The sequence below is a fragment of the Rhizopus microsporus genome (genome assembly GCF_002708625.1).
Source record: "Rhizopus microsporus ATCC 52813 unplaced genomic scaffold scaffold_2, whole genome shotgun sequence".
NCBI classification, from domain to species: Eukaryota; Fungi; Mucoromycota; class Mucoromycetes; order Mucorales; family Rhizopodaceae; genus Rhizopus; species Rhizopus microsporus.
In genome coordinates, this window is record NW_019671917.1 from 679,785 (window position 1) to 696,232 (window position 16,448).

Below are 16,448 nucleotides of genomic sequence, written 5' to 3' on the forward strand. Positions count from 1 at the left end.
TCACGAAATTCCTGAGGCAGACGAGCTTCACGACCTGCTGTAAACACTGTTGTGACAGATTTGGTACTGTAACTACTATTTTTGGGAATTTGTTTCAGAGGACGACATTGTTGAAGGACCAAGTTGTCAAAGGACGAAGCCATCCCAAATAGGAAACCAACAAAAAAATAATATAGTATAAATAAATAACATTATCCTCTACAGCAACAAACCTACACTTTTAGCATCACATTTACTTTTATTTTTATTATCACTTTTATTCTTACAATAAATTCTTATCGTACCTCTTATATAACTCTTTATTGATCCATAAAAGTCCCTTGAAGCCACACTATACTTCATTGTAACCCTATTGCTATCTCTATTTGATCTATACAAAACCTAGTGGTCACATATTGAATAAAGCATAATGCAGGAGATATAAAACAAAAAGAATTGGAAAGATTTACCTGTATAATGTAGTCAACGTTTTATAGCAAAATGAAGATATTAATAATCTCTTTTAAATGTTTACTCATGTTTTTTTCTTTCCTTCTCTCATATATAATGTCAATGTAGTAGCTGGTTTACTTATCGTTTCTTTTATATCTCTTTCTTTGCTTCTATTGTCTCATTTGCTTTCTGAATTCTATTTTCTATCAGTGTGCGAATAATGTCTCAATAGAGTGTAAGGTATATCCAAGAAATGACTGGATGAAAGATGATATTAAAATGATGAGTCAAATAGGGCATGAATCCTACTATATGGATATTGCAACCAAGATTGCTATAGATACAATTGTATCTAAGCAATATAGTCATTATCACATTGCTTATAATCGTAGTCCCTTCTTGTCCGCCCATATCGGAAAATTAATTCTAAAGATACTCCCTCCTTTAGCTTTTGCTAATTTTTGGATCACTGTTGTACATATCCAGTAGACCCTTAAAAGCGGATTAATAGAAGGTAGTGTAGCATTGGATACTAATCAACCAAATGTATTGTAGATTAAGCTCGCGTGAATATCTTTCCGTTTTCAAGCTTAAATCGGGAATAAATCTTTAAATCAAGCTGTAGCACAATTGTCTTTTTTTTTTTCCTGTTCTTTACTAGTTTCTTCTCATTTTGTTAATCTACTAATTCTTCAAGACACAGTCTTTCTAATCTCACTATTCTAATAATACCAACCAGCACTACACTTGTCAACAAAGCAACATGACGATTCCTTCATCAACAACAACAAATGAACCACATGATAATGCACAATCTATTACAGCTGAATTTGAACAACTTAGCATTAGTTCGCACGAGGCAGAAAATAGATCACTCAAGGATAAAGCAAATAGTCCAATTCCTTCAGAAGGAAATATACCACATGCTCCTTCTGTCACAAGCCTAAAACCAGACGAGGTATCACCGCTTGATTCAACTACGGGTGCAATCTCTAGTCCTTACAACACACCCAAGATATCTCCAAAATCCATACACTCTAATATGCCTTCTGCTTCTCCTACGCTTCATAGAATGTCTCCTCAACTCAACCATTCTCCTCAGCTCAACCACTCTCCATCACTACAACCGATTCCACCTTATAGACCCAGCATACCCTTCAATCCTAATTTAGTAAACAGACCGTCTGTTTCCTATTATTCCGATAGACACCCTTCTGCACCACAACAAAGACAAGGCTCAGCAATGTCACCGCCACAATCAATACATTTACAGCAACCGATGGTAGCACCAATGTTACCTCAAATGAATGGCTCTGTACCACCCAACGCTCGCCTACCACAGCAGCCACCTCCTCCACCAAATCATGCCTACTATGGTCCACCTAGAGGACCCTATATTCAGCCTCCACGTCCTTCGCCCTATCCTCGACCACCATTACAACAGCAGTATCTTCCAGATCATTCGTATCTAGCCGATAGTTCTCTATCAGTTGCTAATGCGGCAGGCAAACGACAACCCAAAAAGAGCCAATTTCCTCGCGCTACAAAAGAAAACCTAGCCAAGTTCAGACAAGAAGCTATGGATAGTCATGACCCTCGTCTACAACTTGAATTTGCCAAATTCCTACTAGAAGCTATTCATCAGATCCAAACAGAAGAACAGGACCCAAAACGAATAAAAAAAGCACGTGAAGCACTGATGATGGAAGCACAAAAGATTGTAAAAAAACTTGCGTCGCATTCTGGAATGGGCAAGCAAGGATATCCTGAAGCTCAATTCTTTTTGGCTAATTGTTACGGGACTGGCAGTATGGGGCTTCCAACTGATGCTGAAAAAGCGTTCTCACTGTATGTTCAAGGGTCCAAGCAGAACCATCCTGGGTGTGCCTTTAGAGCTGCTGTTTGTTACGAAGTAGGTGCGGGCACTAGACGTGATAAGAATCACGCAATGCAGTTTTACAGAAAAGCAGCCAACCTGGGAGATCCGATCGCAATGTACAAACTGGGTATGATCTTACTCAAGGGATTTCTCGGTCAACCAAAAAATCCCCGAGAAGGTATCTCTTGGTTAAAGCGAGCGGCACAACAAGCAGACGAGGATCATCCACATGCGCTTCATGAGTTGGGCCTATGCTATGAAAAAGAAGGCATCCCCTCAGTGATCCCTGATCTAAACTATGCACGCGAATTGTTCAGTCAAGCCGCACAGTATGGTTATGCTCCCTCTCAGTTCAAACTCGGACAAGCCTACGAAAACGGGTTACTGAATTGTCCAGTAGATCCTCGTCGATCAATTGCATGGTACTCAAAAGCAGCAGAACAAGGCGAAGTAGAAGCAGAGTTTGCTCTTTCTGGCTGGTATCTTACAGGTGCTGAAGGAATATTACCTCAAAATGACAACGAAGCTTATCTATGGGCACGAAAAGCGGCTGACAAAGGTTATGCGAAAGCAGAGTATGCAGTTGGATATTATACAGAAACGGGCACAGGAACAAAACAAGATTTAGAAGAAGCAAAAAAATGGTACATGCGTGCAGCTGCTCAAAATTATACCAGAGCCATGCAGCGTTTGACCGAACTCAAATATGGAGGCGCAAGGCCTCAGCAGCGCCGAAAACATACTCGAGATGATGCGAAGGGAGGAAAAGACTCAGATTGTACCATTATGTAGCTTTTATTGTCTGGACTTACAAATAAAATGCTGTTTTTTTTTCTGTATAGTTTGGGTGAATGTAGAGCGACAACTGATCTAATTGGGGAGTATAGTAAGCTCAGTGAGAGACAAGAAACACAATGCATTATCATATATGTAAAAAATTTGGGAATGATGACAGGACTTTTAATGATCAATGATTTATTTGGACTGTACATTAACGAAAAACAAAGAACATCCCTAGTTCGCTTTTTTATTATTTGAGCATGGAGAACTACCAGTCTCTACTTAGTTGACGTTCTAATGCACTATAGTCAGCATTAGATGGGCCAATCAAGGTGCGTCTCTTGCCAACACCTATGCTTTCATCGCTATCCAGTTGCTTGATATCATCCTCATCCATATCTTCGGGCTCTCGCACAAAGGTTTCTCCTATAATGAATTGATGACAGTCTTGAGCTGTATTTTGGATTGTGATTTCTTTGCCATGCTGAGCAGCATGGATGGCATTGAGATTGGCTTCTGCAATACTAGCAGATGAGGGTGTCGAAATGGAGCTTCCAGTATATCGACGATGACTCTGATGGCCGGCAGAATGGTTAATAGCTAATCTTGATACATCATCATCGCTCATGCCTTTGCTCTTTAGCACCTCTTCAATAATACACTGTCTCAGTACATGCTCACTTTCGATCATTTCGAAGCTTTCAAAATCAAATAGCTTTTCGCACTCGATCTCTTCTGATTTATCTCTGACAGATGCGACAAAGGGGTGTTTTAGTGCTTCACTTGCTGTAATACGTTTCGAAGGATTTAACATTAAGAGTTGCTTTAACAAATCAATGCCTTCCGGAGGGCAGTTGGGGAATAAAAGTGAGAAATCGATGGGCTCCTCTGGCGGAGGATTTCCGTTGACGTCCCTTAAGCTTCGGATGTATTCCGTAACGGATGATGAGCTGTCCCAGAATGTGGTATCTTTTGGCAATCCCAGGGTTCCCACAATTTTATGAAGCTGATCGACATAGTCTGTGCCTTTAAATAGTACTTTTCTTCCCAGCAGTTCAGCAAAGATACAACCCACAGACCAGAGATCAACTATATGAAGAAATTGCAAATAAACACAAAAGAAGGATAAAAGGAAAAGCAGAATAGCACAAAAAGAGATCATTGGAGTGATACTTACTTGCTTTGTCATAAGAATTGCGGCTGAGCATAATTTCGGGTGCTCTGTACCATCGAGTGACAACGTAATGTGTCATATTTTGTAGCTCGACCTTTGCTGAAGGTTTAGCTATTCCTCGCGCCATACCAAAATCACAAATACGAAGATCACAGTTTTCATTCACAAGGATATTGGCTAAATATCCAAGTCAATTGAAGAGAAACGGTTTTTATGTTGACAAAGACTGTACCTGGTTTTAAATCACGATGCAACACATTGGCGCTATGAATGTATTTTAGCCCTGAAAATAACTGATACATGAACCACTGGTAGTGAACTGGCTCCAATTGAAGTTTTGAATGAATAATGTCAGCCATGGTTGTATCACAACAAGATTGGATCAGATACACTTCATTAAATCGTTCGGGGTCAACGATATCCATTGATTTCAAGTCAATAATACGCGGGTGTCCGTTAAAGTGTTGAAGTAACTTCATTTCTCGTAAACAGCGTTTTGTGATGAGCTTCTTATCAAAGATATGACGACACTTTTTAATAGCAACCACTGTATATATTTATGTCAAAAAGAGAATACACTTTGTTAATTCAGTTACCTTCATTCGTGTTGACATTTAACGCACTGCAGACAGATCCATATGATCCAGCCCCAACTTTTCTAATAATCTTGTACTGCTTATGTATAGTAAAGGTCTCATTATTACTACTATCTATAGTCACTGTGTAAAAGTCGTTTGGGTTTATCATTGGGGGAATAAGAGGGAAAAAAAAAATGGAAAGATATATTTTCTATAGTATAAACAAATTGAGCCACTTTTCTAAATGTCCCCTTTTTCTTGGAATAGACGTCCTGCTGTCGGAATTCATGATGGTTTTCCTTTTTAAATCTCCATTATCGTTTGATTCCGCTCTTTCGGGAAGCGATGTGGCTTGAAATACGCGCAAGGGACTACAGTAGCCATTCGGGTTATTAAGTTTATCTTGCATCGTTCATACAGAAATCAATAGTTCGTTATCACCAGACTACAGAGTATCTTTGTTGAGCAGTTATATACGTGAATAAGTATCATGTTGAATGTTTTGTGTATCATTTTAATACATGGAAAAACGGTAGTGAATGGTACATCATTGCGTGATAGTAGGGCATTAATGGTGTTCGGTCACCACCGGTAGAGCATCGTTTCTCACTAGCCCCAATTCCATTTTTATTCATATCTTGACGGCGCTCAATTCCGATTTGATCTATAGAAGGTAATGATGGGAGATTAGACAATGCACAGGCCGGTTCAGAGTATGCTCACATGCAGATTCAACAATAAGATAAAGCCACATTAATAACATACATCTTGTGATGATTAAGCCTCCCCTTCCCATTTGTTTTTTTATCAAATGTTGAAACTATAAATAGACGGTGGTTGCTCAATTGTAAGCTATTTAATTTAGCAAATTAATCACCTTAACTCAATTACCCTCTGATGTAAGATTTCCTTTCTTGTAGATCAAATAAACATTTGGAATAGCTTTGGTGGGTCCAATGCCGTATTCGAAAGGATCAGTTGCTTGCTACTCGTTATTAGGTCTCACTTTAAAGTAGGAGATATCTGCTACAACAGTACCTCTTAACAGCTAAAGCAAACCAAGTCTATACGAATTGGCAATCATCCACATTTTTCCAGCAAAAAGAACAAGGCCACAGGAATATTTATCCTTGGGCAAACCACAAGAATAAGGAAAACACACTTGAACCATACCCCCGTTATCGGCGGAACTCGTATCAAAGTAATATGTATTGATTTCTCTTTTAATTTCAATGTTTCCTTTGCTCTTCTTCCGACTTCGTTTATAGTATTAAAGAAAAGCCATAAATTATGAATATAAATAATATTTATTGAAAATAAAACAACAACAGCTATGCATAAAACCTATTTATTGATGTGTGAGTAACATAACAATAGACTAAAGTACAACTTACTTTTTGTTGACGAGGTAAATCAAAAGGTTAACGTTCACTTTGGCCATTCCATCTAGGACCATCATGGTTTGGATTCCTTCAAATTGTGTCCGTAACAATTCATCGTACCGTATGTCGACCTGAACAGATGTCATTGGCCATCTCGCATAACTTGCTTCGATAGTAATAATACCCACTTGATCCATGGAAATGATAATAGAGATGCGATCATAATGCTTTTTTGGTATATTTACGACTTCGATCAATATTTGGCGATCATAAAGTTGCTTGGCTGTGTATTTGTAGGATCCAAATTTTGGAACAAGTCCAAGTTTCTGCAATCCTCGGATATGAAAGTATTGGCGCGTAAATGGAAAAACAAACTTTTGCTGTTTTTTATCACGTTTGTTATTGGCCATTGCACTCATACAACTGTTCAAGTAGCTCTCATACTGACTGACCTGGTCACTCAGATACTCTTTCTTTTCCTTCAAGTGGTCTAGCATTTGTCTTGTTCGCGCAATTTCCTGATCTCGTTGAATGCGGCGAGCATGCTTTCCAGTGATATCTTTGGCAATAAGGGTGATCATGTCTTGGTAGTTATTATCACTCGAAATCCTTTTGCCAATCTTTAAATTGGCTACCAATCGATAAGTCAATGTCTTGAGTTGATAGAAGCTTAAGCTACAAATAGAATGTGAGTATCTTTTTTTTATCCTTTATATCCTTTCTTGCCTTTTCAGATCTACAGGAGGGTTTGTTCTACCTAAGTTGAGAAATCTTCTTTTAACAGCCGCAGATTGTTCATCTTGCACATCCGGAAACTCTTTTTCCTTGAACTGATCCCATATCTTTTCATGATAAGCCGTAATAGGTTGATCGATAATACGAGCCAAATTTGGGCCGCTTTGTATTTTGATGACATATACCACTAGACGTTTAGCATCCACAAGCAGTTGATCAAGTTGAGATTCAGGATCTAACGGTAAATCTTCATAAGGGCTTGTCAGGGCTAGACGTACCATAGTATCTGGTAACTCGATATCTGGTCTAAAGTATGACTCACCAAGCTCGTTGACAATTTCGGAGAGTATGCCGTATCCATTGGGTTCAATATATTCCAAATTGTTTTGAATAGTATAGTGAAGATGAAAGAGCTCTGTGGGTGAAAGATAAACGACTGGCTTGTGTGTGCTGACTTGATCTGTCAAGGGATCCATATTAAAATGCTCTTCGGGATCCTCAACATCTGTCACTATACTTTTTTATAAGAATACAATATGTTAAAACCCCTTTAATCTTACATGTCATAAACCACTGAGCAAATCGCTTAGAGGCATGCTCAAGATACTCATTTAATGGTGATAAAAGTCTGTCTTCTTCTGAAAAGGTTGATCCACTAGCAATCCGTTGAAGCATCTTTGAGATCTTTTGTTGTTGTTATTAATAAAGCATGTCGCAAGAAAACCAATTGCTTACCTCGGCCAAATTTTTTCTTTGTAATGGATTGATGATACTATCAATAACATCATACTGCTCGGGGGCACTAATGGAAAAATGAGTAAAGTTGTTTACACATAAAAGAAGAACTTACATGATTGCAGGGTTCAAATAACGATAGTAGATAAAGTTACCAAGAATTTTTACGATCGTCTCTTTTGGTTCGTCAGCAAACTTTTCTTCCAAGGCGACCCTGAGCTCTTTTGCAACCACCCTAATACCATACGGCACCTCGCTTACAGTGGACGTGATCTTGTTAAAGAACATGTCGGTTATTTCTCTCAAGTTTCTCAAATGCCGTATAAAGGTGTCAATCGCTTCTGTATCCGATTGTACATCCTGTGCAGTGATCGCGTGAGGACGGCCTGAAGGTAAACCTGTTCTCAATTCTTCATCATTGATCGATTTGTGATAGATACTGACAATATCAAGCTCAAGGTCTAAAAAGTCATTGTTTACCACTTGCTTCACGAGATCGCCAAAAAGCTCGCGAAAGAATTGACGTTCCTTTGCACCACGGTTTGTTTGTACAACGAGCTTCATAAAAGTGTAATTGCCACGCATAAACTCCTGAGGGCTTTCTACATATTGTATCTCTTCAGAGATGCAATACTTTTTTATAAAGTTAAATGCAGCCTTTTATACACAACACTATTTCATTTTTTCTTTGCTTTTACCTTACAAAGGTTAATCAACAAATATTCTTCACGCACATTAGTCGCATAACCAAAAAGAGACAATACGGTGGACTCAATTAACTTGTGACTTGAGTAGTGTCCCAGATCCTGTCGGTTCGTTAGAAACAATAAGCGTGCAAGGTACTGTGGTTCCGTCTGTAAACAATAAACCATCTGTTGAAACACTTCAAGACGCTGTCTACTTTCTTTATCCACAACTGATAACGAAAAGGGGTCCATATGATGATTAGCAGCAGCTTCAGCCGTCATGATCATTCGCTTCTGCTCCTTCTTTTTCTTTTTTAATGCACCTGTTTGCTTTAGAGCTTCTTCAATCGTGATGGCATTTTTGAGAAACAAGGCAATCTGAATATCAAGAGCAGTGACAAGGCCTTCAAGTTGGTTATTTCCACGAATATGTTCAATCACATCCTGACGAAGGCCCTCTAATTCGAGTTCACGGTCAAAGTCGAGGTCACTGTCATCGAGAAGGTGAACAAAGTTTTTGACCGTATTGACTGAAGGACTATGGTCATGGGTGAGACGATGGTAGGCTTTATTGACTAGCTTGTTTTTGATAAGGCCTTGGACTTTGATTATCTGGTCAATGTGAGCGTGATAATACTCAATCTTGCGCTGATAACAGAGACGTGTCATCAAACCTCGACAGTAAGCCTGTAATTGGATAATAATATCTAAACTGAGCGACTGCAGCTCCTGCCTTCTTTCTTCTTGTCTTTTACGGCAGATCATGCCTCGAATGGCAAATTGGAGCTGAGTGATCGTGCTGATGAACTGGGGTGACTGGAAGGCGCGTAATTTTCGTTCGTTTGCTTTTCGAGTAGACCATGCGCGTATGATTGACTGACACTTGGTTACTTTATCAATATTAGCTTGGATCAACCAGTACTGCTCTCCTAATAGGGAATATTTAGGCTCTGGAGAACAAATAAACGTATGCTCCTTATACCTTCTTCAGCATAGACTTCAAAAGGAGAATCTACGTCTGATTCTTCTTCTTCAATAATAAGCTCAGGTGTTTTCAGAATGAAAGGAACTCCAGAGTCGATCTGCAAGTATTGATTGAAATCATCATCCTCGTCACTTTCATTCAACTCTCGACGCAATGAATGGCCCACGTTCATAAAGTTTGGCATAGGAACACCTGCCATGTCCAGATGACGCTGTGTTGTACTGAGTTCTTCATCTGTATAAACACATGTGTTAGCAATAGGTACAATTGAAAATAGAATAGCCTACTAGTGAATTGAAGTTGTCCCAATAAATTCTTGATGTTGGGTGCCAGGTTACGTCTTGATAGTAAATGACTACGTAAAACATACTGTTTAATTGACCCCCTTTAGTTAATACTGCTACTGTACCTGAGCGCATGGATACAGTAAATTACTTTGGGAATGTTCTTTTTCTCATAGAGATCAGTTAGTTCAAACCAAAAGATTTGTGGCAACTTTATAATCTTTAATGCATCAAAGAAATAATTGATATTATCAGAATGACGGAACTGGAGTTTAGAATCCTTTTGGATAATCATGTTAGGTTGACATATTCCTCTTTAAGTTTTTTCATTACCTGAAATATTTTACGAGCAGTGCCTGGTGCAAACCAATTGGCTAACTTGGCTAATATAATACCATTTCTCATGGTCTCTTCTAATTTAATAATTGGATCGATTTCATCTTGCAAACAATTCTCGATCCATCTATATGAATATGAGCAAAGAGAGGGAGTACAGATAGCATGTGGTTTACTCTTTGGCTTCACCAATATGACAAAGGTATTCATAGGCTAATAAGTTATTTCGTTGTTTATCCATCCACTGACTTGTGTGAATCTTGTCATCTTTCTGAAGTCGAATACGGCCTAAACATGTTGTGATTAGCTTTCAATGGTTTATAAGTGTTTTATAGAAAGGAGGGGAAACCTTGCATTCCTATATTGATCTACATTAGACAATGATCATCCAGCATTGTTATTTTGTTACCAATCACGTCTTTTGCATCTTCTGTGATAGTAGGTATATGAAGATCCAAAAGACCGTTTTTACCAGCCATGTTTGATAATCTGTTAAGAGGAGTAGAGTGCGACATTGATTGTAATTAAGAAAAAGAAGAAAGAGAGAAATAGGATCAAATACCAAACTCTATATATGAATGCTTGGAACAGTTCAAAATGAACTGCTGCGTGATGTAAAAAAAAAGAATAGATCCCGTTTTAGTAAATCCTTCTTGTTTACTAAAGCACACAGACAGTTTATAAAAGCAGAATTTTTTTTATCAAATGATTGTATGAATAGAATAAAATATGTCTCTCTTTTTTTTAATAAAATCCCCTTTTTTTATATAGAAAAGAAAAACTACAATTTACAAAAAACATTATCCCTTATAGTAATATTTAAGCTATAATCTAATGAGCATGAGTTTTGTTAAAAGCTAAGTATATTTACCGGTACTTTCCAAAGCTCTTGTAGCAAAGAACCTGACATCACCATCTTGATCTGTGCAAAGTTTTTCAAGAGTAGGCTTAACAGAGCTGTTGACAAGTTCACCCGTGTTAGGATCTTTCTTTAATAATGGTATCAAACTTTCCAAAGATTTAGCGACGTTAAATCGAATGTTTGGAATAGGATCTTTTGACATGTTGATGATTGTAGGAAGAATAGAATCTTTCACCATCACAGGTGTTAGAGCCTCGGCCATTGTCTATTTGATATAAGTTGAATGTACAACCTCAATGGTCACAACTTACTGTTAACGCAAAAATGGTAGTCATTCTGTGCAAGTAGTTTTCGTCAGTTGTCATCTTCATGACTTCAGGAATAATAGCCTTCTTGGCCCATTCAGCACCAAACACTTCAGTCAATTTCATCAAGTTGATAGTGGCAGCTTCACGAATAGAAAACACGAGATCACGGAGCCAAGACATGCATAATTCCAAAAGCTTTTCTTCAAAGAATTTCGATCCAAATTGCTTAGCTAAAAGTGGAATATACTCGATAATAGCAAGACGGATACGCCATTGCTTATCTTCTGATAGTTCTACAATAGCTGGAAGTAATGCTTGTGATACTCTTTCGATGCCAATTGCTAAAATATGTTTAATATACCCTGTCCTTTTCTACTTTGTTTTCTTACCTTTATTGATCGTTTCCAAGTTGGAGATGACATTCAAACGAACATCAGGGAATTCATCTGTGAGCTGTTGCAAAAACAATGGTAGTAAATATTGCATGGTTCTATATAGACGAGTTAGTATCATAAGTTCATTTGGTCATACACAACTTACGCATCTTGTCCTATGATGGGTGCCAATCCACTGATATCCTTTGCAAGGGCTGCACGAGCATGCTGATTTTCATCAGTCACTAACAATTTGACACAGGGTAAAAGCTCAGAAAGGATAACTTCATTGTCTACCAATTTTGCATAGCCAGGGATTTGACTAGCTGCTGCTGTTCTCACTTCGCCTTCGGTATCTTTTAACATATTCACAAAGGCTTCTGTAAAGTGTTCTCGTACAATATCTTGCCCAAAGGCATCGGCAAGCTACAAAAGTCAAAATCATATCTAGATATTTTGATTGTGTTTACCTCCACATATTTAGAAGCGACCATGTATCTCACTCTCCATGCTTTATCAGTTGATAAAGTTGCAAATGCAGGCAATAGCAATTCTTTTCTTTCCCCTTCGCTGACTCGCTTGGCGAGGGCAGCAAGTACTTCAACTGTCAGCAAACGGACTGAATCTTGGTCGTCCTGAGATAATTTCTGAAACAGTGGGATGACAGTTGAGAGAACGTCTTCATCCGACATTTGTCGAACAAGTTCCTACACATGTAGTAGTTTAGAGCATAAACTACACAAGCTGTTTTTTTTAAAAAAAAATCACGTACAACAAGGGCCTTGGAGGCTGCTCTTCTGACCATTGGGCTGTCATCTGATGCTAATTGTGCAAATAGTCTAATATATTGTAGTTAGAAAACAATACAGAATAAATGATCAAATATACCCTTTTAGTTCAGTTTGCACGTCAGGGTCACCCCGTTTATAGACCACAGCATATAAACCAGTAGCTGAAGTTCTACTGGTGAACCATTCACCGCTACTGAGCCTTTTTACAAGTGGTAAAAAGTGTTGTTGAAGATGTTGTTGGGGCAAGATGTCAGCAATAGAGCAAAGAGAAACAACTGCCTAAGTTATTTCCCGAATAAGAAATGTTTAGTGAAAGGAAACAAGAGGGATAGTTTCAAGTACCTTATCTCTAACAGAGGCTTCTTCGACAGCAGCAATGTTTTCTAAGGGAGGTAAAAGGCAATTGGCATATTCACTACCTCCAACAGCATCTACCAAGTTTCCAAGTCCTTCAGCCAAAGCTAATAATACTTCATCCTCATCATCAAGAGACTCTATTATAATAAACACGTGTTTTTTTGAGTTATTGTTTACTCACAATATATGATGTTACCTTGAAGGAAAGGTATAAGCTCGTCTCTGGTTCTATCAGCACCAAGAGCATTAGCAATTACACTTAATTTTTTAATAGAATTAAGTCTAAAAGTGACATCTTCGTTTTTAAGATCGTCAATTAAAGAAGCAATAGTAGTTATTTCATTAGGAGGATCTTCGTCCATGAATTCAGTTGTTGGCACATTAACATTTGTGTCAATTTCCATATCTGTGGTGGTAGTCGTGTTATTATCATTCGATGCCATTATTTCTATATATTCTCTCTTTTATTTCTCTCTTTGAAAAATAGCTGAAGAAAATATAAAAAAGAAAAAAGTCAAGAATTAGCAATGACGTGTGCAAAAAAATTGCGGTTGCACACTCCTTTATTTTTGGTGAGCGAAAAGAAAACTGCTAATTGGCCAAAGCAGGTCAAATCAAGATAAATTCTTGTGCTCATGGAATCAGTGGTAGTAGTCAGCTGGGAAGGCATGCGCTTGGAATCGATACATGGCTTCATTTTGGGTTTCATGCGAATACTTGATGCGATCAATACGTTAAAAACTCGGATGCTAATCGCTAGCTTGACACCATCTGAACGTTGGAGACTTACAGACCATACATCGGGGTACATGGTGTCAATGGGAGGCGGTATTTATGTAATTATTGAAGTATCTTTCTCTTTGCCAAATGTTTTACGGTGTATATCGATATGTTTGATTCGTTCATAAGCTTCCACAGTATTGTCCATGATTGCGAGTGTTATGCATTATGGTGCCAGACAACACCTTGGCACTAAAATACCTAACTTGTGGATGGAATTCCCAGTCATTGTTCAGCATTGTTGTATTCAGCTTCGTTATTGTAAAAAAGCTATTAAATCGACAACTTATGAATTAGATTCTTTACTAAGAAGAGCTGAATATTATTAAATTAAGTTTGTATGAGAGTTTCATAGGGAATATTAATGTTGTCAGTATGATAAACGTGGTCAATATAATTATTTATGCTTATATTGTTATTGTTACACTAGTAGCTACTATAGTTATTATTATTATAAGTTGTTCTTATTAGATGCTGTAGAGGAATGTAAAGTAGAATGTATGCTTTACTTTAAGATTATACTCGAGTTATTATAATGATTTATACCAAACACATCAAGATACTAGCATATAATGCTATTCATCAAGCAGAATAAAAATATATCCTTTTGGTAACACATCTTCCATTTGTCTTGTTGTATCCAAAAGCTTTATTATTATTATTATTATTATTATTGTTATTGTTATTATTTAAATTATATAGTTAGGATGAGAAAGGAGTGGGCGTAGCAAGCAATTGAGGATCATTGCTAGAGGCATGTATACCTGAGTGACCATACGCCTTCCAAGAAGAATGTTTTTGTGTCCAGTTTGAGTCGTGTAATTTATGACGCATTGAATAACGAAGATTAAATATATCACTAGCGTGTTTAGAGTGTACTCTCTTATTCTAAAGATATGTAAATGAGCTCATTTGGCAATGTGTATACTATCATACTCACAGACGCGACTCTGTTAGCTTGAATGTATTCAGGAGATTCTGATACAGTCCACTCTTCTACCTCTACAACCTTCATCAATCCTTTTTTAGTTTATACGAATTTACTTTACATCCATAATATCACCTTATCTCCAATGTGCATCTTGTCTCTAGCAGGTGTTTCAACAGGTGAAGCAAGGACAGTAGTGGCCATAGAATCCGAATATAAATCAGATTCCGCAGGCTGATATTGATCTTTGGCATGCTTGTCATTGAGCATATTCATGATGCCTCTTCTATCATGTCTGGCAACATGTGCACAAGTGAAGGTAGCAACTAAAAGTAACGAAAAGATAGATTTGAGCATTTAAAGAGAAAAAGAGAGAGGGGAGAAAGAGAGAGAAGAATTTTAAAAAGCACCTATTGATTGTGCCTGAATGTCTATCAAGCGTTGATATTGATTGGGTAGTTCTATTTGTAGATCTTGTGTTATTATCACGTACCAGGTTCTTTTGCGTTCTTTCTTTAACTTTGACCAAAGTCATTCTTATATCACACTCTTTTTCTTATATTTGAATTTGGTAAAAGAGCAAGAATATATATGCCTTGTGAAACTTTTATATTAATTTCATCCAATTCTTATACAAACCATATATTTCGTTAGTTATTAAATTACAACCTTATTCTTGATTTACATCAATCTCTCCATCCAAGTAAAGTCTAATGCATCCTTATTTCCCAATAATCAATTCTATAATCTTACAGACAAGCCAAACGAGAAAGATGATTCATTTCAAGATTTAGACAACCTAAAAGTGTTTTTTGTGACTACAGCGGCATAATGACCCATATCTCACAAATACAGAAAGAAAGCCAAACAAAGGAACAAGCTAATGCTTTTAAAATTATGCGTGCAAGTTTATTTAAAAAAGTTTTACATGACCTTTTAGATATTCTCTTGTTTGAAACCTAGACAGGTTACGTAAATAAAAGCTTAAGGGTGAGCTGTTTGACTGATTTGGCTTAGCTTCATTTTTAATCCAATAATGGCAATTGACGCGATATACACTCTTTCCGGAAAGTAAATTCGCCTGTGATCGAGAACAAAATTCATACTGTACGAAATGTAAATTCGTAATCACCAAGAATATTTTCGTAGTATCAGCCTTGGCATCCAAGGATATATTATATTTCCAGAAAATAATGAGACTGAATGTCGTGCTTTCCAAATTTAGATGTCGCATTGAAACCGTTGTAACGTTATCAAAGTAATAACAAATACAAAAAGAATATGACTCACTATCCCATTTGACAGTAATATTAATAGATGGACTGTCTTGAAGCTGAGACTAACCTAATATTAGAAATCGCCCTCTTTAGTCTCCTTGTAAAATCAGAAGAACATGTAGTCATATTTGACAATGCATATTCTTGAATGGTCACGAAGCAGATTGCTTCTATTTGACATGATTTCTTTGTCCTAAGTATCCAATCCTGAAATCTGTTTGAAAGAAAAGCATATAAAAACCCATTTTAATTGAGTCCTTTTTTTTGCTTCTTTACAGCAGTTATCAAATGTCCCTCTGAGTGTTCAAAGATTCACAAATCAAAACTAGCCTATCCTCATGGTCCTTGCTCTGACGCGCTTGTCCCGCCCTTTTTGCTCTCTGGCGTGTATCTGGAACGTTCCCCAATAGTCTCTTCTGACGCCCTGGGTTCTCTGTGCCCCCCCCCGCTCCTTTTTTTTTTTGTTTTGTTTAAACAATCCTGGGTAGTTATCGCTACCCTCCCCATAATGCACCTTGGTAGTAAGTAAAACTAATATTAGAATGTGTGCTCTAATACTAACATACTTTTTCTCTCTTTTTCTACATATACTCATTATCTCTTTCTCTTTTGATATGATGTCGTTTTATTCAAACATATTTTTCTTTGTCGTCTTTTTACGTAAATAATTTTTTTATTTTATGACAATGTTTTATAAAATTAACGTCAATAATTAATAAAAATACAGTACCTCGGCTGATGTAAAAAATAATATGATGGCTATTGCGTTGGAATCCTAATGCACG

General features: G+C 37.3%; 4 protein-coding genes across 4 annotated transcripts; 1 reads left to right on the top strand and 3 right to left on the bottom strand.

The window, feature by feature from the left end:
* Nucleotides 1-2,011: 2,011 nt before the first annotated feature.
* Nucleotides 2,012-3,103, top strand: RHIMIDRAFT_286042 (HCP-like protein; the record flags this gene model as incomplete). The annotated part of the gene is made up of 1 exon (XM_023613337.1): nucleotides 2,012-3,103. One exon carries the CDS (start codon nucleotides 2,012-2,014, stop codon nucleotides 3,101-3,103), a length of 1,092 nt encoding a protein of 363 aa, XP_023469845.1.
* A 256-nt stretch (nucleotides 3,104-3,359) lies between these two features.
* RHIMIDRAFT_233739 (Pkinase-domain-containing protein) lies at nucleotides 3,360-5,012 on the bottom strand (the record flags this gene model as incomplete). The annotated part of the gene is made up of 4 exons (XM_023608022.1): nucleotides 3,360-4,180; nucleotides 4,269-4,442; nucleotides 4,498-4,812; nucleotides 4,862-5,012. 4 exons carry the CDS (start codon nucleotides 5,010-5,012, stop codon nucleotides 3,360-3,362), a joined length of 1,461 nt encoding a protein of 486 aa, XP_023469846.1.
* Nucleotides 5,013-6,192: 1,180 nt separating this feature from the next.
* On the bottom strand, nucleotides 6,193-10,168 carry RHIMIDRAFT_265337 (Rho GTPase activation protein). Its single transcript, XM_023611809.1, has 10 exons — nucleotides 9,984-10,168; nucleotides 9,776-9,930; nucleotides 9,654-9,721; nucleotides 9,364-9,600; nucleotides 8,394-9,310; nucleotides 7,811-8,328; nucleotides 7,696-7,762; nucleotides 7,521-7,644; nucleotides 6,952-7,471; nucleotides 6,193-6,900 (listed from the first exon to the last, which is right to left on the bottom strand). The coding sequence occupies exons 1-10, from the start codon at nucleotides 10,053-10,055 to the stop codon at nucleotides 6,234-6,236; spliced, it is 3,345 nt and encodes a 1,114-aa protein (XP_023469847.1). The 5' UTR covers nucleotides 10,056-10,168; the 3' UTR covers nucleotides 6,193-6,233.
* Nucleotides 10,169-10,843: 675 nt separating this feature from the next.
* RHIMIDRAFT_197693 (putative ser/thr protein phosphatase 2A regulatory subunit A) lies at nucleotides 10,844-13,040 on the bottom strand (the record flags this gene model as incomplete). The annotated part of the gene is made up of 9 exons (XM_023606221.1): nucleotides 10,844-11,113; nucleotides 11,160-11,497; nucleotides 11,546-11,646; nucleotides 11,697-11,956; nucleotides 12,001-12,237; nucleotides 12,303-12,369; nucleotides 12,419-12,600; nucleotides 12,664-12,815; nucleotides 12,875-13,040. The coding sequence occupies 9 exons, from the start codon at nucleotides 13,038-13,040 to the stop codon at nucleotides 10,844-10,846; spliced, it is 1,773 nt and encodes a 590-aa protein (XP_023469848.1).
* Between the last annotated feature and the right edge of the window lie 3,408 nt (nucleotides 13,041-16,448).

What these genes read in the sequence shown, in the direction of transcription:
- RHIMIDRAFT_265337 (XM_023611809.1), bottom strand. Translation starts at nt 10,055, where the DNA reads ATGAGAAATGGTATTATATTAGCCAAGTTAGCCAATTGGTTTGCACCA. An exon ending in CTGCTCGTAAAATATTTCAG is followed by an intron (nt 9,931 to 9,983) that starts GTAATGAAAAAA and finishes ATTATCCAAAAG; the next exon opens with GATTCTAAACTCCAGTTCCG. An exon ending in TGCTCAGTGGTTTATGACAT is followed by an intron (nt 7,472 to 7,520) that starts GTAAGATTAAAG and finishes AAAAAAGTATAG; the next exon opens with TGACAGATGTTGAGGATCCC.